This window comes from Melanerpes formicivorus, unplaced genomic scaffold, assembly GCF_026170545.1.
Source record: "Melanerpes formicivorus ecotype bairdi unplaced genomic scaffold, bMelFor1.0.p_v2 SCAF_10, whole genome shotgun sequence".
NCBI classification, from domain to species: Eukaryota; Metazoa; Chordata; class Aves; order Piciformes; family Picidae; genus Melanerpes; species Melanerpes formicivorus.
The window spans coordinates 24312483-24334333 of NW_027142362.1; the positions used below are offsets into that span (position 1 = coordinate 24312483).

Sequence of the window (21851 nt, forward strand, 5' to 3'; positions counted from 1 at the left end):
CCCCCAACCCCACACCTTCCACCAGACTTATTTATAACCCGGGTTAAACAGCAGCCCACAATCCTCCTTTCTGGGACGTCACCACCACCCTCTCCCCAAATCGCCCTCCTGGGGGGGGTAGGGGGGAGGCCTTGGCTCCACCTTCAGCCCGGTTGGTGCCGGGATCCCCGGCGGCGGGGCAGGATGCCCCTGCTGGTCCCCGGCGGGGCCTCGCCGCCTGGCCCCTTCCTTCCAGAGCAGCTATTTTGGTCGCGGAAAGCTTGCCGGGGAGCAGGGAACAGGCACTGTGTGAATCACTCGGGGCCAACGGGTTTAAAAATAAACCCAAGCGGCGGCGAGGAGCAGCCGACCGGCCCCCAGCCTGCGGCAGGAGGACAGCTCCCCACCGCCCCAGCCCACCCCTGGGTGCCCACCTGGCTCATGGCAGGAGTACTCTCTGTGCCACCCAAACCCACCCTTGGGTGCCCACGTGGCATGTTTATGGGCACCAGCAGACACATGGACCTACTCACACGCTTGCACACACATGCTCATGGGTCCTTGCACACAGGTACAACCACTCACACGTCTGTACATATGTGTGCTGAGCCAGCGGTGTGCCCAGGGGGCCAAGAAGGCCAAGGGCATCCTGGCCTGCAGCAGGCAGAGTGTGGCCAGCAGGAGCAGGGAGGTGATTGTGCCCTGGGCTCAGCACTGCTGAGGCCACAGCCTGAGTCCTGTGTCCAGCTCTGGGGTCCTCAGTTTAGGAAAGACATTGAGATGCTGGAAGGTGTCCAGAGAAGGGCAGAGGCTGGGGAGGGGTCTGGAGCACAGCCCTATGAGGAGAGGCTGAGGGAGCTGGGGTTGCTTAGCCTGCAGAAGAGGAGGCTCAGGGGAGACCTTCTTGCTGTCTGCAACTCCTTGAAAGGAGGTTGTCACCAGCTGGGGGTTGGTCTCTTCCGCCAGGCAGGCAACCAGCACCAGAACAAGAGGACACAGTCTCAAGCTGTGCCAGGGGAGGTTTAGGCTGGAGGGGAGGAGAAAGTTCTTCCCAGACAGAGAGATTGGCCCTTGGGATGTGCTGCCCAGGGAGGTGGTGGAGTCCCCATGCCTGAAGGTGTTTAGGAAGAGCCTGGCTGAGGCACTTGGAGCCATGGTGGAGCTGATTACATGGTGTTGGGTGATAGGTTGGACTGGATGATCTCTGAGGTCTTTTCCAGCCTGGTTAATTATCCTGCATTCTGTGTTCTGCAGGCACTCACACACACACTTGCACACACACGGGTGCCTCCAGACAGGCACGCTCTCACCACCACGTGCACACGCTTGCACGCACCGCCACATGTTCTCACACACACACACACAGACATGCGCACACCCCCCCGCACACGCTTAGCATAGACACACACGCATACTCACGCACTTACACCTGCGTGGCAGCCGCCCGGGGGAAGCCGGGCGCTCCCTGCTGCTGCTCTGGCTGTGATTAATTAACGCCCGCAGCAGGTATGGAAGCCCTGCGGTCTAATTACAGACATCTCAGGTGCTGAGGGGCACGGGAGGGAGGCGCTTCTCTCCTCCTCCCCCAATTTGGGGCAGCCCCAAGGGGCCAAGCGGGGCAGCGTGGGGGCGAGAAATGCTACAACGTACGCCAGCTGCCCCTCGAGAGGCTTTTCCGCGCGTTCAAAGCCCGCTCCGTGGGGGGCTGCCGGCCGGGATGAGCGGGACTGTTAACCCTGGAGCCTCCTGAGGGCCGCGGGGAGCAGGGCCCGGCCCCTCGGCCCGCCCCGCCGCGGGGGTGGGGGCGGCCCGCCAGGGGGCAGCAGAGGGCGGGCCCGGCGCGCCCCGCCCCGCCCGCAGCCTCCGCTGGCGATTGGCCGCCGCTGCCTCATTATGCTAATGAGCGTGCGTCTGGCCGGGGGCAGGGCGGGCTGTGGCGTCACAGGGGTGGGTGGGGCGCTGCGAGCAGCCAGGCCCGGGCCGAGCCGAGCGGTTCCGAACGGTTCCGAGTGGGGCGGGGCGGGGCGGGGCGGCGGGCGCCTCCCGCAGCGGCGGCGGCGGCGGCGGTGCGGGGCCATGGCCGCGGCGGGCAGCGGCGTGGCGGCGGCGGCGGCGGCGGAGGCGGGGGCGGCGTTCAGCACCGCGAACAGCGGCCGGGTGAACGGGCTGAGCCGCCCGCCCGGCGCCATCGCCATGAAGGATCACGACGCCATCAAGCTGTTCGTGGGGCAGATCCCGCGCAACCTGGAGGAGAGCGACCTCAAGCCGCTCTTCGAGGAGTTCGGCCGCATCTACGAGCTCACCGTCCTCAAGGATCGCTTCACCGGCATGCACAAAGGTACGGGGGGCAGCCTGGCGCGGGGGGACCCCTCAGGCGGGACACCCTGAGGTGAGGAGCATCCCGCTGCGGGGCACCCCTGAAGCCAGGAAAGCCGGAGGTGGGACACCCCTGCGGTGAGACACCTCCAGGCAGGAGTACCCCTGAAGCGGGACACCCCCGAGGCAGAGGTACCCTGCAGGTGAGACTCCCCTGAGGTGGAACACCCCTCAGGCAGGGGTACTCCCGACGTGGGATGCCTGCAGGTAGGACATGCCTCAGGTGTGGGGCACCTCTGAGGTGGGGTGCGTCGAGGTGGGGCACCCCCAAGGCAGGGGTACCTCTGAAGTGGGATGTGCTGAGGTGGGGCAGCCACACAGTGAGGTGGAACAGCCTGAGGTGTGACATCCCTGATCTGGAGGTACCCATGGTGAGGAGGCTCTCTGGGCCCGGGCATCTCCGAGGTAGGGGCAACCCTGAGATGGAGGTACCCCCTCAAGTAGGACACCCTGAGGTGAGGAGCTTCTCGGTTGGGGCACCCAAGTGTGGAGCATCTCTGGGTTGAGATACCTGTGAAGTGGGGATGCCCCTGATGTGAAGGTACCAGTGAGGTGGAGAGCCCTGAGGTGGAGGTATGCCTGAGGCTGGGCACCCTGGTATGGGGTACCCCTGAGGTGGAGGTACCCTATACGGGTACCTATACCCTATACCCAATACGGAGCATCTCTGACGTGAAGGTACCCCTGAGGTGGAGACACTTTGGTATTAATCAGCCTTGTGTGGTCATGCTGGTATGGGGCATCACAGTAGGGGCATCCTGATGTGTGCCCCCCTAAGACTGGGGTACCCCTAAAGCACCTAAGGTGGAAGTATCCCTAGGATGGGGACACCTGCCTGAAGTGGGATCACCCGCTTGGGATTCAGGTGCCTGCCTGGGGTTGGGAGCTGCCATCTGCCTTGGGGTCGAAGCACCCCAGGCCTGGGAAACATCCCAGTGGTGCTTAGAACACCCACTGGGTGGGGGGCACCTGTCTGGCATTGGAGGACCTGCATGAATTTCAGCCCTGGATTGGAGGCACCCACCTTGGATACAGACACCTCCCATGGATGGGGCACCCATCTGCTCACTCCCTGCCTCTGTGACTTGGCAGAAGCCCCCAGGGTCACTGCTGGCCTGGCTGCCACCCTGGCATGGGGGTGTAGAGCATCTGTCACCTCAAGCCCTGTCGCAGCGAGGGGCTCATGCGTGCACCGCCGAGGTCTTCATTGGCCCCACATCTGTGAGCTGGGATCCACGGGGGGCAGGGCACCCCAAGTGTCACCTGGACAGGATCCTCCAGACGCTGTCACCGAGCCCCCATGCCACGGGCAATGCCCACTTCGGCCAGGGAGCTGAAATGTGCAGCTGACAGCTCCGACTGCCTCGGTGCCCTTTGGCCATGGCGCTTTCACCTGGACTCCATCCTTCTCAGCCGCCAGAACACCTCCCAAGCTGTTTCTGTGCCCAAACAAGGGGATTGGCACCTCGCAGGCCCCCCTCGGGCTCTTCCTCCGGCGCAAGGCTTCAACTGCTGCGGCCCAGAGCTGGGGATTTGCTTGCGGCCGCTCCTGTGATTTGAATGGCATCCACCCTCCCCGCCGGCCTCCGGAGCGGCACCGCTGCCTCCCCGGCCCTCCCGAACTTCTCCACAGCACCCAGGCGCCGGCCACCTTGTTGCCTGCAGGAGAAGAGGGGGAAAAATAAGAAAAGAAGAGCAGAGAGGAGGAAGCCAACAGGATTCCAGCTTGGTAAACACTGGAAATGGCACCGGGAGTGAGGCGAGCTCCAGCGCTGGCCTCTGCTCTCCGCTCCCCGCGGGATAATGGTTAACCAGGGGGGGATCTCTCCTTGCTCCCCGTGAAGGCAGATGTCCCCAGCGCCCCAAAGCGGCCGAGGGGCCGCACCCTTGGGGTGTGGGGGGTTGTGTGTGTGTGTCCCCTACCACCACCCCCAGCTGCCACGCTCCCTCTCCTCCCAGGCACACTGATTGTACTTATTAAGAGTTATTAATACTTAATCAGCTGGCGGATTTAATTGTGCCAATATTAAAAATGCATCAATGTCAATTTTATTCATTAAATATTTACTTTGTTGAAGGGAAACTGTTTTGCTGCTGTTTTAATATCACTTTTGGATGTGACCCTAGCAAATTGTAAGGGGGGGAGGGGAGGGGGAGAGCCCTCGGGGAGGGAGCAGCCTGGCGGCAGCGGCAAGGGGGAACCCAGGATGCTCCCGCGGGGACGGCAGAGAACCGAACCCTGGGCCCCCGAGGCTCGCTCGTCGTCAGCAGCTCCGGGCGAGCCAGCGGCTCGGCAGCGTGAGTCAGCGTGGGAAAACCTCACCCCAGGCGGATTCCTCCTTCCCGAAGCAGCGCGATGCCGGAGGAGCTGGAGCGCTTGGCCTCGCCGGGCTCACCCCGAGGAGGATAAGAAGCATGGCGGCGAGCGAGCCGCGGGACGCGCGGCCTCGACGCCCGGAAAGCTACTTCCCAGCGAGCTTCGGCTGCGCCTCTCCCGGCGGCCTGGGGCCGGAGCGCCGCTGCCGGGGTGCTGCCTGCTCCTTCTCTCGTCCCGCCGCCCTTCCGCAGCCGGATCGCTCATCCTGGGTTTGGGGCTGAGCTCTGGGTGCTGCCTGCAGCGGTGCCCACCTTGGGTGCCAGGGTGCTGGTGTGCAGGATCATAGCGTGCTGATATCCTGGATGTCAGGTTGCTAGGATACCAGGATGCCAGGATGCTGCTGGTACGCTGCATGTCAGGGAGCCAGGGTAGTGGATGTTAGGGTGCCAGGGTAGTGGATGTCAGGGAGCCAGGGTAGTGGATTTCAGGGAGCCAGGGTAGTGGATGTTAGGGTGCCAGGGTAGTGGATGTTAGGGTGCCAGACTAGCAGCGTGCTGGAAGTCAGGGTGCTGGACTGATGGATGCCACAGTGCCAGGTTGCCAAGTGCCAAGGTGCTAGGGTGACGAAGTGCTGGATGACACAGTGCCACAATGCTGGATGCTAGGGTGCCGGTCTGCTGGATGCCTCAGTGCCAGACTGCCAAACGCCAGGGTGCTGGAGTGCTGGATATCAGAGTGCCAGAATGCTGGATGCCAGGGTGCCATAGTGCTGCTCTGCTGAGTATCAGGGTGCTGGATGGCAGTTTGCAGGGTGCTAGGTGCAAGGGCATCAGGATGCTGGAATGTTGTGTGCCAGGGTGCTGATTATCAGGGACCAGGTTGCCAGGATACCACCCACCATGCTGAGGTGCTGGATGCCACGGTGTCAGTGTCCTTGGGTGCTGGATGCCAGTGTGCCATGGTGTGGCATGCAAGAGTGTTCACTGCCAGGGGCACTGGAGTGCTGGGGTGTTGTGTGCCAGGGTGATGTGGTGCTAGTGTGCTGGATAATAGGGTTCAGGGACCAGGATACCAGAATGACAGTGTCAGGGCACCAGGAAACCAGGGTGCTGGCATGCTGTGTGCCAGGTTGCCATGGTGCCATTGTACTGGATAACAGGGTCCAGAGTGCCAGGATATAAGGATGCCAGGGTGCTGAGGAGCTGGATATTGTGGGCCAGGGTGCCAGGACACCAGGATGCCGGTTGCACAGGTATTGAGTGCCCAAACACCAGTGTGCCAGATGCCACAGTGCCAGGGTGCTGGATGACAGAGTGTTGAGTGCCAAAGTACTAAGGTGCTAGGGTGCTGGATGCCATGGTGCCAGATGTCACAGTGCCAGGGTTCTGGGCGCCAGGGTGCTATGGTGCCAGCGTATTGGATGATAGAGTCCAGGGTGCCAGGATGCCAGGGTGCTGAGGTGCTGGATGCCAGGGCACGAGGATACCAGGTTGCTGGCATGATGTATGTCAGGTTGCCATGGTGCCAGTGTGATGAATAACAGGGCCCAGGGTGCCAGGATACCAGGATGTCAAGGTGCTGGGGTGCTGGATGCCACAGTGCCAGGGTGCTTGGGTCCTGGTTGCTATGATGGATGCGCAGATATTGAGTGCCCAAGCACCAGTGTGCCAGATGCCATGGTGGCAGGGTGCCAGATGTCATAGTGCCAGGGTGCCATGGTGCTAGTGTACTGGATAATAGGGCCCAGGATGCCAGAGTACCAGAGTGCTGAGGTGCTGGATCCCATGGTGCCAGAGTCATCAGGTGCTGGATGCCAGGGCACCCGGGTACCAGGGTGTTGGTGCACTGTGTGCCAGGTTGCCATGGTGTCAGTGTGCTGAATAACAGGGCTCAGGGTGCCAGGATACAAGGATATCAAGGTGCTGGGTACCACAGTGCCAGGGTGCTTGGGTCCTGGCTGCAGAGATATTGAGTGCCCAAGCACCAGTGTGTCAGGTGCCACAGTGCCAGCATGCTTGGGTCCTAGCTGCACAGATATTGAGTGCCCAAGCTCCAGCGTGCCAGGGTGCTGAGGTGCTGGATGCCAGAGCGTTGAGTACCAAGGTACCAGGGTTCCAGGTGCCACAGTGCCAGGGTGCTGAAGTGCTGGATGCCAGAGCGTTGAGTACCAAGGTACCAGGGTTCCAGGTGCCACAGTGCCAGGGTGCTGGGTGTTAGGGTGCTGAGACACCTCTCGCCCTCCAGGTGCCCAGGGCTTTGCAGTGGGGCCAGGCTGGCCACTGATGCCCTCTCCCTTGTCTCCGCAGGCTGTGCCTTCCTCACCTACTGCGCCCGTGACTCGGCCCTGAAGGCACAGAGTGCCCTCCACGAGCAGAAGACACTGCCAGGGGTGAGTGAGGCTGGGGTTGGGAGAGCCTGGGGACAGCAGCTGGGGGCAGCACTGCCAGTGTGACACCCAGCTGGGGGCAGCACTGCCGGTGTGACACCCAGCCGGGGGCAGCACTGCCGGTGTGACACCCAGCCGGGGGCACCCTGCCAGTGTGACACCCAGCCGGGGGCACCGTGCCGGTGTGACACCCAGCTGGGGGCACCGTGCTGGTGTGACACCCAGCCGGGGGCACCCTGCCAGTGTGACACCCAGCCGGGGGCACCGTGCCGGTGTGACACCCAGCCGGGGGCACCCTGCCAGTGTGACACACAGCCGGGGGCAGCACTGCCGGTGTGACACCCAGCCGGGGACACCTTGCCGGTGTGACACCCAGCCGGGGGCACCCTGCCGGTGTGACACCCAGCCGGGGGCAGCACTGCCGGTGTGACACCCAGCCGGGGGCAGCGCTGCCGGTGTGACACCCAGCCGGGGGCACCCTGCCGGTGTGACACACAGCCGGGGGCAGCACTGCCGGTGTGACACCCAGCCGGGGGCACCCTGCCGGTGTGACACCCAGCCGGGGGAAGCACTGCTGGTGTGACACCCAGCCGGGGGCACCCTGCCGGTGTGACACCCAGCCGGGGGCAGCGCTGCCGGTGTGACACCCAGCCGGGGGAAGCACTGCTGGTGTGACACCCAGCCGGGGGCGCCGTGCCGGTGTGACACCCAGCCGGGGGCAGCACTGCCGGTGTGACACCCAGCCGGGGGCGCCGTGCCGGTGTGACACCCAGCCGGGGGCAGCACTGCTGGTGTGACACCCAGCCGGGGGCGCAGTGCCGGTGTGACACCCAGCCGGGGGCAGCACTGCTGGTGTGACACCCAGCCGGGGGCGCAGTGCCGGTGTGACACCCAGCCGGGGGCAGCACTGCTGGTGTGACACCCAGCCGGGGGCGCAGTGCCGGTGTGACACCCAGCCGGGGGCAGCACTGCTGGTGTGACACCCAGCCGGGGGCACCGTGCCGGTGTGACACCCGGGGGGGGCGCGGTGCCGGTGTGCCCCCCAGGCGGGGGCGCGGTGCCGGTGTGACACCCAGCCGGGGGCGCCGTGCTGGTGTGACACCCAGCTGGAGGTATCCTGCCAGTGTGACACCCAGCCGGGGGCACTGTGCCGGTGTGACACCCAGGGGGGGCGCGGTGCCGGTGTGCCCCCCAGGCGGGGACGCCGTGCCGGTGTGCCCCCGGGGGGGCGCGGAGCCGCCGTGCCGCGGCCGCGGAGGCAGGCTGGATGGGTTTGGGCGGCGCGGCGTTGCTGCGGGCTCAGGCCTCCCCTGCTAACAAAGTGAAAATAAATATTGAATTATTGCCCTAAATACAAATCGATAGCGGCCGCCGGGGCTGGGGGCGAGCAGCGGGGCCTGCGGAGCGCACCGGCGGCGGGCGGAGCCGGCGGGGGACGGGGCTGGCGGGGAGGCGGCGCCCTCAGCCACGCCTGGGCTCGGAGCGCTCACGCTGCCCTCAGTAGGCTTCAGAGTTAACAGCCCCGAGCTGGCAGCCTGAGGGAGGTGCGAGGCCAGGCCCTGCGTGTGGGGCAGGCGGGCTGGGGCTGCCCCTCGCTTCTCACACACCCCCTGCCCCCTACCCACACCCCTGAGCTCTGCTCCCCATAGAGCTGTGCTCTCACCCTATAGCTGCGCTCACCCTATAGCTGTGCTCTCACACTATAGCTGTGCTCTCACCCTATAGCTGTGCTTACCCTATAGCTGTGCTCACCCTATAGCTGTGCTCTCACCCTATAGCTGTGCTCTCACCCTATAGCTGTTGTCACCCTATAGCTGTGCTCACCCTATAGCTGCGCTCTCACCCTATAGCTGCGCTCTCACCCTATAGCTGCGCTCTCACTCTATAGCTGTGCTCACCCTATAGCTGCGCTCACCCTATAGCTGCACTCTCACTCTATAGCTGTGCTCACCCTATAGCTGTGCTCTCACCCTATAGCTGCGCTCTCACCCTATAGCTGCGCTCTCACTCTATAGCTGTGCTCACCCTATAGCTGCGCTCTCACCCTATAGCTGCGCTCTCACTCTATAGCTGTGCTCACCCTATAGCTGTGCTCTCACCCTATAGCTGTGCTCTCACCCTATAGCTGCGCTCTCACCCTATAGCTGTGCTTACCCTATAGCTGTGCTCTCACTCTATAGCTGTGCTCTCACCCTATAGCTGTGCTCTCACCCTATAGCTGCGCTCTCACCCTATAGCTGTGCTTACCCTATAGCTGTGCTCTCACTCTATAGCTGTGCTCTCACCCTATAGCTGTGCTCTCACCCTATAGCTGTGCTCACTCTATAGCTGTGCTTTCACCCTATAGCTGTGCTTACCCTATAGCTGTGCTCTCACCCTATAGCTGTGCTCACCCTATAGCTGTGCTTACCCTATAGCTGCGCTCTCACTCTATAGCTGTGCTCTCACCCTATAGCTGTGCTCACCCTATAGCTGTGCTTACCCTATAGCTGTGCTCTCACTCTATAGCTGTGCTCTCACTCTATAGCTGTGCTCTCACCCTATAGCTGTGCTCACCCTATAGCTGTGCTTACCCTATAGCTGTGTTCTCACCCTATAGCTGCGCTCTCACTCTATAGCTGTGCTCTCACTCTATAGCTGTGCTCACCCTATAGCTGTGCTCACTCTATAGCTGTGCTCTCACCCTATAGCTGTGCTCTCACCCTATAGCTGTGCTCTCAACCTATAGCTGTGCTTACCCTATAGCTGTGCTCTCACCGTATAGCTGTGCTCTCAACCCTATAGCTGTGCTTACCCTATAGCTGTGCTTACCCTATAGCTGTGCTTACCCTATAGCTGCGCTCTCACCCTATAGCTGCGCTCTCACTCTATAGCTGTGCTCTCACTCTATAGCTGTGCTCTCACCCTATAGCTGTGCTCACCCTATAGCTGAGCTTACCCTATAGCTGCGCTCTCACCCTATAGCTGCGCTCTCACTCTATAGCTGTGCTCTCACCCTATAGCTGTGCTCACCCTATAGCTGTGCTTACCCTATAGCTGCGCTCTCACCCTATAGCTGCGCTCTCACTCTATAGCTGTGCTCTCACCCTATAGTTGTGCTCACTCTATAGCTGTGCTCTCACCCTATAGCTGTGGTCACCCTATAGCTGTGCTGATGCCCCTATAGCTGTGCTCTAACCCTATAGCTGTGCTCTCATCCTATAGCTGTGCTCTCACCCTATACTGTGCTGATGCCCCTATAGCTATGCTCTCACCCTATAGCTGTGCTGATGCCCCTATAGCTATGCTCTCATCCTGTAGCTGTGCTCTCACCCTATAGCTGTGAACACCCTATAGTGTGCTCTCAACCCTAAAGCTATGCTCTCATCCTATAGCTGTGTTCTCTCCCTATAGCTGTGAACACCCTATAGTGTGCTCTCAAACCTATATCTGTGCTCTCAACCCTAAAGCTGTGCTCTCACCCTATAGCTGTGCTCACCCTATGGCTGTGCTCTCACCCTATAGCTGTGAACACCCTATAGCTCTGCACTCACTCTATAGCTGTGTTCACCCTATGGCTGTACTCTCACCCTATAGCTGTGCTCTGACCCTATAGCCGTGCTCACCCTATAGCTGTGCTCACCCTATAGCTGTGCTCTCACTCTATAGCTGTGCTCTGACCCTATAGCTGTGCTCACCCTAGAGCTGTGCTCACCCTATAGCTATGCTCACCCTATAGCTATGCTCTCTCTATATAGTTGTGCTCTCAACTCTATAGCTGTGTTCACCCTACAGCTGTGTTCTCACCCTATAGTTCTGCTCATTTTCTATAGCTGTGCTCTCACCCTCGAGCTGTGCTCTCTCTCTATAGCTGTGCTCACCCTATAGCTGTGCTCTCACCCTATAGCTGTGCTCACCCTATATCTGTGCTCACCCTATAGCTGTGCTCTCACCCTATAGCTGTGCTCACCCTATAGCTGTGCTCACCCTATAGCTGTGCTGTCACCCTGTAGCTGTGCTCACCCTGTAGCTGTGCTCTACCCTATATCTGCGCTCACCCTAGATCTGTGCTCACCCTATAGCTGTACTCTCACCCTATAGCTGTGCTCTCACCCTATAGCTGTACTCTCACCCTATAGCTGTACTCTCACCCTATAGCTGTGCTCTCACCCTACAGCTGTGCTCACCCTATAGCTGTGCTCACTCTATAGCTGTGCTCTCACCCTAAAGCTGTGCTCTCACCCTATAGCTGTACTCTCACCCTATAGCTGTGCTCACCCTATAGCTGTACTCTCACCCTATAGCTGTGCTCACCCTATAGCTGTGCTCTCACCCTATAGCTGTACTCTCACCCTATAGCTGTGCTCACCCTATAGCTGTGCTCTCACCCTATAGCTGTACTCTCACCCTATAGCTGTGCTCACCCTATAGCTGTACTCTCACCCTATAGCTATGTTCTCACCCTATAGCTGTGCTCTCACCCTATAGCTGTGCTCACCCTATAGCTGTACTCTCACCCTATAGCTATGTTCTCACCCTATAGCTGTGCTCTCACCCTATAGCTGTGCTCTCACCCTAGAGCTGTGCTCACCCTATAGCTGTGCTCTCTCCCTATAGCTGTGCTCACCCTATAGCTGTGCTCTCACCCTATATCTGTGCTCACCCTATAGCTGTGCTCTCACCCTATAGCTTTACTCTCACCCTACAGCTGTGGTCACCCTATAGCTGTGCTCTCACCCTATAGCTGTGCTCTCACCCTAGAGCTGTGCTCACCCTATAGCTGTGCTCTCACCCTATAGCTGTGCTCTCACTCAATAGCTGTGCTCACCCTATAGCTGTGCTCACCCTATAGCTGCGCTCTCACCCTATAGCTGTGCTTACCCTATAGCTGTGCTCTCACTCAATAGCTGTGCTCACCCTATAGCTGTGCTCTCACTCTATAGCTGTGCTCTCACCCTATAGCTGTGCTCACCCTATAGCTGTGCTCTCTCCCTATAGCTGTGCTCTCAACCTATAGCTGTGCTCACCCTATAGCTGTGCTCTCACCCTATATCTGTGCTCACCCTATAGCTGTGCTCTCACCCTATAGCTGTGCTCTCAACCTATAGCTGTGCTCTCTCCCTATAGCTGTGCTCTCTCCCTATAGCTGTGCTCTCACCGTATAGCTGTGCTCTCACCCTATAGCTGTGCTCTCACCCTATAGCTGTGCTCACCCTATAGCTGTGCTCTCACCCTCTAGCTGTGCTCTCACCCTATAGCTGTGCTCTCACCCTATAGCTGCGCTCTCACCCTATATCTGTGCTCACCCTATAGCTGTGCTCTCTCCCTATAGCTGTGCTCTCTCCCTATAGCTGTGCTCTCACCCTATAGCTCTGCTCTCACCCTATAGCTGTGCTCACCCTATAGCTGTGCTCTCACCCTATAGCTCTGCTCTCACCCTATAGCTGTGCTCACCCTATAGCTGTTCTCTCCCCCAATAGCTCTGCTCACCCTATGTCTGTGCTCACCCTATAACTGTGTTCTCACCCTATATCTGTGCTCACCCTATAGCTGTGCTCTCACCCTATATCTGTGCTCACCCTATAGCTGTGCTCTCACCCTATAGCTGTGCTCTCAACCTATAGCTGTGCTCTCTCCCTATAGCTGTGCTCTCACCGTATAGCTGTGCTCTCAACCCTATAGCTGTGCTCACCCTATAGCTGTGCTCACCCTATAGCTGTGCTCTCACCCTCTAGCTGTGCTCTCACCCTATAGCTGTGCTCACCCTATAGCTGTGCTCTCACCCTATAGCTCTGCTCTCACCCTATAGCTGTGCTCACCCTATAGCTGTTCTCTCCCCCAATAGCTCTGCTCACCCTATGTCTGTGCTCACCCTATAGCTGTGTTCTCACCCTATATCTGTCCTCACCCCATATCTGTGCTCTCACCCTATAGCTGTGCTCTCAACTCTATATGTGCTCACCCTTAGCTGTGCTCACCCTATAGCTGTGCTCTCACCCTATAGCTGTGCTCACCCTTAGCTGCTCTCACCCTATAGCTGTGTTCTCACCCTATAGCTGTGTTCTCACCCTATAGCTGTGCTCTCACTCTATAGCTGTGCTCACCCTATAGCTGTGTTCTCACCCTATAGCTGTGCTCTCTCCCTATAGCTCTACTCCGCCTCTGGCTGTGCTCTCAGCCCCTGCCGCTGCGCACTCCCCCTGGAGCTGTTTGTACCTGGTACTGTGCATCCCCACGCCCCTGCATGCCCCCACCGCTCTGCCCCCCAACCCCGTGCTCCCCGACCCCGGGCCGTGCCCCGCCCCCTTGCTCTGGTGGGCGTGTCTCCGCCACATCTCCTCCGCCCGTCTCGCTTCGGCTCGCCTCGGCTCGGCTCGGCTCGGCTCGGCCCGGCTCGACTCGGCTCGGCTCGGCCCGGCTCGGCGGGACTGCTGCCGCCCCGCCCCGCGCTCCGCCTCCCGCGCGCCGCTGCGCGAGCCGAGCCGAAAGCGGGCCGGACCGAGCCGAGCCGAGCCGAGCCGCCTCGGGTGGAGCCGTGTAGGGCCGGCCTGAAGCGAGCCGAGCCGAGCCGAGCCGGGCCGCGTCGGGCCATGCAGCTGCCGCAGGTGCCGGCTCCCGGGCCGCGGCCGCCCGTGCTGTGGGTGCCCAGCGGGTCCAAGATCCTCTGCATCGAGGTAGGGCCCCGCCTTTGTCTGCCGCCGGCTCGGCTCGCCTCGCCTCGGCTGGGCTCGGCTCGGGCAGGGAGTCTCGGCGTGCGCGGGGGCATCCGCACCCCCAGGGGTGATGGGGGTAGGGAGCTCTTCCCGGGGACGTGTGCGCCCAGGGATGCTGGGGGTGAGGAGGGCGCATCTGCTGCCAGGGGTGGGGGGGTTCGGCGGCCAGGGTTTATCTGAACCTAGGGATGGGGATGTTGCTGGTCAGGATGTGTCTGAACCTGGGGATGAGGATGTTGCTGGTCAGGATGTCTCTGAACCTGGGGATGGGGGTGTTGGTGGTCAGGGTGTCTCTGAACCTGGGGATGGGGGTGTTGGTAGTCAGGGTGTCTCTGAACCTAGGGATGGGGAGAGTGTTGGTGAGCACGGTGTACTGAATCTAGCGATGCCGGTGTTGGTCAGCAGGGTATATCTTGAAGTAGGGATGGGGGTCCTGGTCATCAGGATGTATTTGCTTACAGGGCCAGGGGGTGGTGAGTGAACAGAGTGCGTCTGAACATAGAGGTGGGGGTGTGGGTGAGGAGGGTGTACCTGCTCCCAGGGATGGGGGTGTGTGGATGTGGGTGTTGGTGAGGAGGGTGTACCTGCTCCTAGGGGTGGGGATGAAGGGCTGTTGGTGATGAGAGTGTATCTGCACACAAGAATGGGGGGGAAGGGTGCTGGAGGGAGGGTGTTTTTGCACCCATGAATGGGGAGGTGTTGGTGAGGAGGATGTTTTTACACCCATGAATTGGGAGATGTTGTGTGGAGGGTGGCTTTGCAGCCATGAATGGGGGGTGTTGGTGGAGAAGATGTTTTTACACCCATGAATGGGGGATGTTGGTGCTCAGGGTGTATCTGCACCCAGGGCTGAAAGATAGAGCAGTGATGGTGCTCAGGGTGTATCTGTGCACGGGGTGTATCTGCAGCCAGGGCTGGGGTGCATGTGCTGGCAGGGTGGTTGTTGGTGACGAGGGTGTGTTTGCACACAGCGGTGTGTGTGTTGATGTATCTGCAGCCATACATGGGGAAGGTGTTGGCGGCGGGGGTGTTGGTGAGCAGGGTGTACCTGGGCAGAGGGATGCTGTGTGTGTGAGTGGGTACGGGTGAGGAGCGTGTTATCTGCACGCTGAGCTGGGGGGTGGTGGGCAGGGTGTATTTGCAGGCAGAGATGGATTGTGTGGAGAGGGTGTACCTGCACCGGGGGTGTTTGTGTGCTGGCTGCAGGGTGTATTTTTCCAGGCTGGGCTGGGCTCTGTGTGTGTTGGTGTTGTGTGTGTTGATGTCGTGCGTGTGCTTGCAAGTGTGCAAGAGATTGTGCTGGGGAGGGGGTCGTGCCCAGAGATGGTGCAGAGGGCTGCAGAGGTGCCCGGGCTGGGGGTGTGAGCTTGCCCCCGGGGGGTGCTGGGGAGGGGTTGAGGGAAGGTTGCACCCGGGGCTGGTGGGTGGGCGTGCAAAGTGGCCGTGCGGGTGCCGGCAGGCGCTCAGGGGGTCTCTGTGCCCGGCGGTGGTGGGGGCGGTGCTGTTGTGCCCGCGGGGTGCCAGCAGGGAGCAGAGTGTGTGCGCACGCCGGGGCTGCGTGGTGCCCGGCACGAGGGGGCCGGCCAGACACGCGTGGGCGGCAGCGAGGATGTGGAGCGGGTGCCGCCGTGGGGCCGGCTGCCGGCCGTGTACCCTGGGGCGCTGCCTGCGGCCCTGCAGGGCTCAGCGCTGCGGGGAGGGTGCCGTGGGTGTCGATCGGGCGTGCGGCTGCGGGCGGACGGGGGGCACACGAGGACTCCGGGCTGGGGGCGGGCACGGGGCTGTGGCGGTGCGTGGCGGCACGTGGGACCGCGCGGGGGGGTGCTGAGGGAGGTGGGCATGCACGCGTGGGTGGGCAGGCACGCAGCGGGGGGGGGGGCCGTGAGTCGCGGGCGCTATGCGCGGGGCCGTGTCGGGGGTGCGGGAGCGCGGCCGCAGGGCACGGGTGGCTGCGCCTGGCCTGGAGGGTGCCCGTGCAGGGCTGGTGTGTGGTGCTGTGGCTGCCCTGAGGCCAGCAGAGTCCCCTCGCTGTCAGTGTACCGCTGGGGGCTCCGGCAGGGTGTTGCCCTGGAGGAGTGGCTGCTTGTACCCTGGTGCTTGTCTCCCTGGGCAGTGCCACGGGCACCAGGCTCCTATGGGTGCCCGCTGTTCCAGCATCACCCAGTGCCTCCATCTTGGCTCACTGGAAAGCGTGATGGCCTGCTGAATGCTGTGACTGTTGGGTGCGAGGAGTAGGAGTGTGACACCAGGGAAGGAACAAGGGCCAGAAGTGACCTTGTGCCATGGGGCAGGTTCCCTGGCAGTCATTCGTAGGATCACAGAATTGTCAGGGTTGGAAGGGAACTCAAGGATCAGCCAGTTCCAACCCCACCGCTATGGGCAGGGAAACCTCACACCAGAGCAGGTTGCCTGGCCTTAAAAACCTTCAGGGATGAGGCTTCTACCCAGACTGGCTCTCCTTGGTGCCCAGGCTGCTGCAGAGCTCCAAGTTTGGCTGGGTGACTGTGCCCAAGAGCTCAGGTTGTGGTTTAGCAACCAGTAGTGACTCCCTTGGGCTGTAGCACACTGGTGGCTTGGCCATGGGGTGCTGTAGCTGGGGTTCTGTGGGACACCCATGGGGGATGGCACTGGTGGGTGCTAGGACACCCCAGACAGGGTTTTCTGTAATCCTTGGGGTGTGTGAGGAAGGCTCGGGGGACTGGGGTGGGGGTTGGGGGATGGGTGGGTGGATGTGTGGGTGCTGTGGATATGGAAAGGAGGGTGGGAGGGAGGTGAGAGCTGGGCAGGTGCAGTGGTGCCGTAGGTGTGACTGGGTGTTGGAGGCGGAGGCATGGGTGTTGGGGACATGGATGAGTGTTGGGGACATGGATGAGTGTTGGGGACATGGATGAGTGTTGGGATGGATGAGTGTTGGGGACATGGATGAATGTTGGGGACACAGATGGGTGTTGGGGACATGGATGAGTGTTGGGGACATGGATGGGTGTTGGGGACACGGATGGGTGTTGGGGACATGGATGAATGTTGGGGACACAGATGGGTGTTGGGGACATGGATGAGTGTTGGGGACATGGATGGGTGTTGGGGACACGGATGGGTGTTGGGGACATGGATGGGTGTTGGGGACACAGATGGGTGCTGGGGACATGGATGAGTGTTGGGGACACGGATGGGTGTTGGGGACACGGATGGGTGTTGGGGACATGGATGAGTGTTGGGGACACGGATGGGTGTTGGGGACACAGATGGGTGTAGGGGACATGGATGGGTGTTGGGGACACAGATGGGTGTAGGGGACATGGATGAGTGTTGGGATGGATGAGTGTTGGGGACACGGATGGGTGTTGGGGACACGGATGGGTGTTGGGGACACAGATGAGTGTTGGGGACATGGATGAGTGTTGGGGACACAGATGGGTGTTGGGGACATGGATGAGTGTTGGGGACACCGATGGGTGCTGGGGACACGGATGGGTGTTGGGGACACAGATGGGTGTTGGGATGGATGAGTGTTGGGGACACAGATGGGTGTTGGGATGGATGAGTGTTGGGATGGATGAGTGTTGGGGACATGGATGAGTGTTGGGGACACAGATGGGTGCTGGGGACATGGATGAGTGTTGGGGACATGGATGGGTGATGGGATGGATGAGTGTTGGGATGGATGAGTGTTGGGGACACGGATGGATGTTGGGATGTCTGGGTGTTGGGGATGGGTGTTGGGATGGATGAGTGTTGGGGATGGGGATGGGTGTTTGAGGCAGGGGTGGGTGTTGGGATGGCTGTGTGTTGGGGACAGGGATGGGTGTTGGGATGGACGAGTGTTATGGGGTGGAAGGACGGATGAGTGCTGTGAGGATGGATGGGTGCCGCAGGGATGGGTATTGGGGTACTCAATGGGTGAATCTCAGGGGGTGATGGTTTGGGTGTCAGGGCTGGGTGAAGGACGGCTGGCAGGGGGGGTGTGGACGTCTGGGTGGTTTTTGGGTACCAGAGGACGGCTGGGGAAGGCTGTTGGGCAGCCATGGGTGACTGTGTGGGCCATGGGGAAGCGGTGCAGGGATGCCATGGAGACAGACAGATGGGAGGCCTGGGCGCCCATGCCGTCCGCCTGTGCGGGGGGAAACCGACACGCCGGGGGCGGATGCGGGGCGGCGGCAGGGGGGCCGGTGGGCCGGGGCGGCTGATCCGCGGCCCGGCACGGTGCGACCCGGCACGGTGCGGCCCGGCCCGGCACGGCGTGGCAGCCGCGGGGTAGGTTAGCTGCTCCCCGAGGGCTGACGTTTATAAACATCAGCCGATCCCGGAGAATCGATGGAGTTTAATAAGCGGCAAGCAGAGACGGCAGGCAGAGCCCAGCGAGGCTCTGCGGCTCCCCAAACGTTCGGCTACATCCCATGCCCTGCCTGCCTGCTGCCTGCCTGCTGCCTGCCTGCCTCCTGCCTTCATTCCGTTCATCGTACGGCAGCGGCCACGCGAAATTCACTCCACCGAAGGCCATCACGCTGGCAGATGCGACTGGCAGCCTGGTGGAAGCTGGGCAGGCCTCCTAGCCCCCCCCCAAGATAACGGGGGCCCCTCCTCCCGGACAGAGCACGGGGAGATGTTCTCTCACCGGGACCCTGCCCCGGTGCAAAGGATGGGGTGGGGGTTTGTGGGGAACCGGTGGACACGATGAGGACGGGTAGGTGGCTCCTGTGTCCCTCGGTGCCACCCCACGGCTGACTCAGTCCCCTCCGTGGACCATCCTAGGCTCAGCGCTGATATTTCTCCCCGCGTTTCCCTGGAGACGAGGCGGTTGCTGTGGAAACCTCCCTCCTTCTCCTTCCTTACCCATCCTCTTCCTCAGCCTGGGGGCTGAGGCGGGCGGGGGGGGGGGGGGGATCTCACGTTGTCCCCACCCAGCCTTTAAATTTGAGGATGCCAGCGGAGGGGTGCGCGGGGACAGCGCCGGGGGGGAGGGTTTGGGGCGCAGGCAGCCCCCGGCGTGGGTGCGAGCGGAGCCGAGCGGCGGGCGGGGGCGGGGGCGCGGCGCGGGGCGGGGGCGCGCACAGCCGCCCCGTCATGCGTGACATCCCGGCGTTGCCGTGACGACCCCATCGAGCACATGTGCCCGGGCTCCCGCAGCAGCGCGGGGGAAGCACGCCTGTTGCCTGGCAACGGCCATCATTGTGCCGTTTTGCTGCTAAAAGAGGAGGAGGGGGGAGGGAAAGAAGGGCTGGGGGAAGAGAGGAGGAGAAACGGCTCGGTGGGGCAGCGGGCCCGGGGCTGCGTGTTTGGGCCCGGGGCTGTGAATGCCGGCCTGGCACGTCCTGCCCCGCACACGCCTGGCACCCTTGTGGGCACGCTCCAGGCCGACACGCTGGAGGAGGCCGAAATTGGGTGAGAGCCGGGCAGAGGAGAAGGGGTGAGGGTGCTGCCGGAGGGGCCGGGGCTCCCCGGGCATTGCTGCCGCCTCTGCAGTCCTTTGCAGTCGAGGAAAGCAGGCAGGCAGCCAAGGCTGGCACCGCTGGCCCGGCGGGCGCCTGCGGCACCGGGTACCTCTCTGACCCTAGGCTGTGGCATTGCCCTCTGCCCGCAGCAGCCCCAGCTCAGCATGGCCACAAGCCCCAGCTCTCTTCTTGCAGGTCCCTCCTCTGTTCCCCTGCCTCCTGTGCCAGACTGGTACCAAATCCTGCCACCCCCCTGTGGAAAGGGGCTGGGCAGGGCCATGGCACCACCACCGACAGCCTGCTGCCGTTTGTGTCTTGCAGATGAACCGCCCCATCCAGGTGAAGCCAGCTGACAGTGAGGGCCGAGGAGGTAGGTTTCCCCCTTCCCCAGCCGCCTGGTGTGGGCAGGGGCACTCAGGGTCACCCAGGGAGACACAGTGATGTCACAAGAGACTGATGGGAGGAGGTTTGTTTGCAGAGAAACCTGCCAAAGGTGGTGGTGGCAGCATCCGAACTCGAGTGCCCACCGCATGTGAACTGTGCTCTCCGTGCCTGGCTAGTTGGGAGGAGCATCCTGCCACCATGCTGAGAACATCCTGACATCATACCATGCACATCTTGATGTCATGCTATGGGTATCCTGGCATCACGCTGGGCAGAGTGCCAGGCAGCTGCCCCGTGACACCCCCTTCGTTTATCAAGTCTCCCAACTGCCAGGTAGCCTGGAGCTACCTGGCAGAGTTCACAGAGTCATAGAGTGCTTTGGGTTGGCAGGGACCTGAAAGATCATCTGGTTTCAATCCCCCTACCATGAGCAGGGACACCCCCACCAGCCCAGGTTGCTCAAGGCCTCATCCAACCTGGCCTTGAACACCTCCAGGCAGGAGGCAACCTGTGCCAGTGTCTCCTCACCCTTACTGCAAATAATTTCTTCCTCCTCTCCAGTCTCAATCTCCCCTCTCCCAGCTTCAATGCATTCCCTTCCCAGCAGGCGATGGCTGCACATTGCCCCAGGCCCCTCTCAAACACGAGCTGCCACCCTTCATTCCCCCCCTCCAAACCCTCTGTGGACACTTGCAGCATTTCCAGGCTGAGTCGATACTTTGGGCAAGCTGGCAGGACCTGGATCAAACCCCTGGTGCTGCGAGCAAGGGCAGGATCCTGATGGTGAGCTGCCTGCCCTCAGCCCCGGGACGGCTGGGATAGGGGTCCCCCTCTTCCCAACACAACGTTAAACACACCGCTCCTGGGGGGGCCCAGCTGGTAAACCACACACTTGAAGGAGCCTCACACTGGGGAAGGAGTCAAAACTGATGGGCAAGCTCAGGGCACCCAGCTCCAGCCCTCTCACCCAGGAGGCAACGCTGGGCCACCGAACCAAACTGAACGGAACGGAACCAAACCAAACCGAACAGAACCAAACCAAACTGAACCGAACCAAACCAAACCAAACTGAACCAAACCAAACAAACTGAACCGAACCAAACCAAACCAAACTGAACCAAACCAAACCGAATCGAACAGAACCAAACCAAACTGAACTGAACCAAACCAAACCAAACTGAACCAAACCAAACTGAACTGAACCAAACCAAACCAAACTGAACCAAACCAAACAAACTGAACCGAACCAAACCAAACTAGACCTAACCAAACCAAACCGAACTGAACTGAACCAAACCAAACCAAACCGAACCAAACCGAATTGAACCAAACCAAACCAAATGGAACCAAACCAAACTAAACCTAACCAAACCAAACTGAACTGAACCAAACCAAACCAAACTGAACCAAACCAAACCGAACCGAATGGAACCAAACCAAATAAAACTGAACCCAAACCAAACTAGACCTAACCAAACCAAACCGAACCAAATGGAACCAAACCAAACCAAACTGAACTGAACCAAACCAAACTAGACCTAACCAAACCAAACCAAACTAGACCTAACCAAACCAAACCAAACTGAACCAAACCGAACCAAACCAACCCAAACCGAACCAAACCGAACCAAACCAAATCGAACCCAACCCTAGGCTGGGGAGGTGGTTTATGTTTAACTAGCCAGCAGCCCAGCCCTGCTGCCTTACCTCACCTCCCTGGTACCTGAGCGGGCAGGGCATTAATTGCCTGCTGCTGTTATTTATTCCTTTCCTGGGCAACACTCTTGACAGGACACCTTATTTCCTGTGCCAGCTGCCATCAGCAGGCGGTGGGAGCGGACAGATGCTGGCAATAATCATGAAGTTCTCATTATTTGCTCTCCCTTCCCTCCTGTTGGGGTTATTTGTATGTCCCACCCCTCACCCCGGGCAGGGCTGGAGGCTGCAGGTTGTGCTGCCAGGCGATGGCTGTGGCTCTGGGGGCTCTGTCACCTGGCTGCAGCCCCCCCATGGGTGCTGTGGGCAGGCCACTTCTCCCTCCCCAGCTCTGGGCCGGGAAGTGGTAGCCAGCTCTTCCCAGCCTCACTGCTAAGGAGAGGCTTATCCCACCCCGAGTGTTTTGTAGGAGGGAGGAGATAAACCCTGCGATACAAACACCCGGCTCAGCGCAGCTCCCTGCCCAGCTCTGGGGTCTCCCGGCTTTTCCTCTGCCCCACACCGCTGGCAGGCACACTATAGACGAAGGCACGAGGGGACAGGGATGGGGAGTGACGCGCTGCTGCTCA

General features: G+C 60.9%; 1 protein-coding gene across 6 annotated transcripts in view; it reads left to right on the top strand.

Annotated features, from left to right (window-relative positions):
- Positions 1 to 2055: 2055 nt before the first annotated feature.
- Positions 2056 to 21851, top strand: part of CELF6 (CUGBP Elav-like family member 6) — a 34661-nt gene continuing 14865 nt past the window's right edge. For 2 of the 6 annotated variants that reach the window (XM_068144304.1, XM_068144305.1), the window contains exons 1-3: positions 2095 to 2317; positions 6979 to 7061; positions 19504 to 19552. In XM_068144304.1, the coding sequence (XP_068000405.1) occupies positions 2173 to 2317; positions 6979 to 7061; positions 19504 to 19552 (277 nt within the window). In that variant the 5' untranslated portion in view covers positions 2095 to 2172. Of the gene's footprint in view, positions 2318 to 6978; positions 7062 to 13535; positions 13712 to 19503; positions 19553 to 21851 lie in introns of those variants that run through there. The other 4 variants (XM_068144306.1, XM_068144307.1, XM_068144302.1 and 1 more) reach the window with 3 other exon arrangements.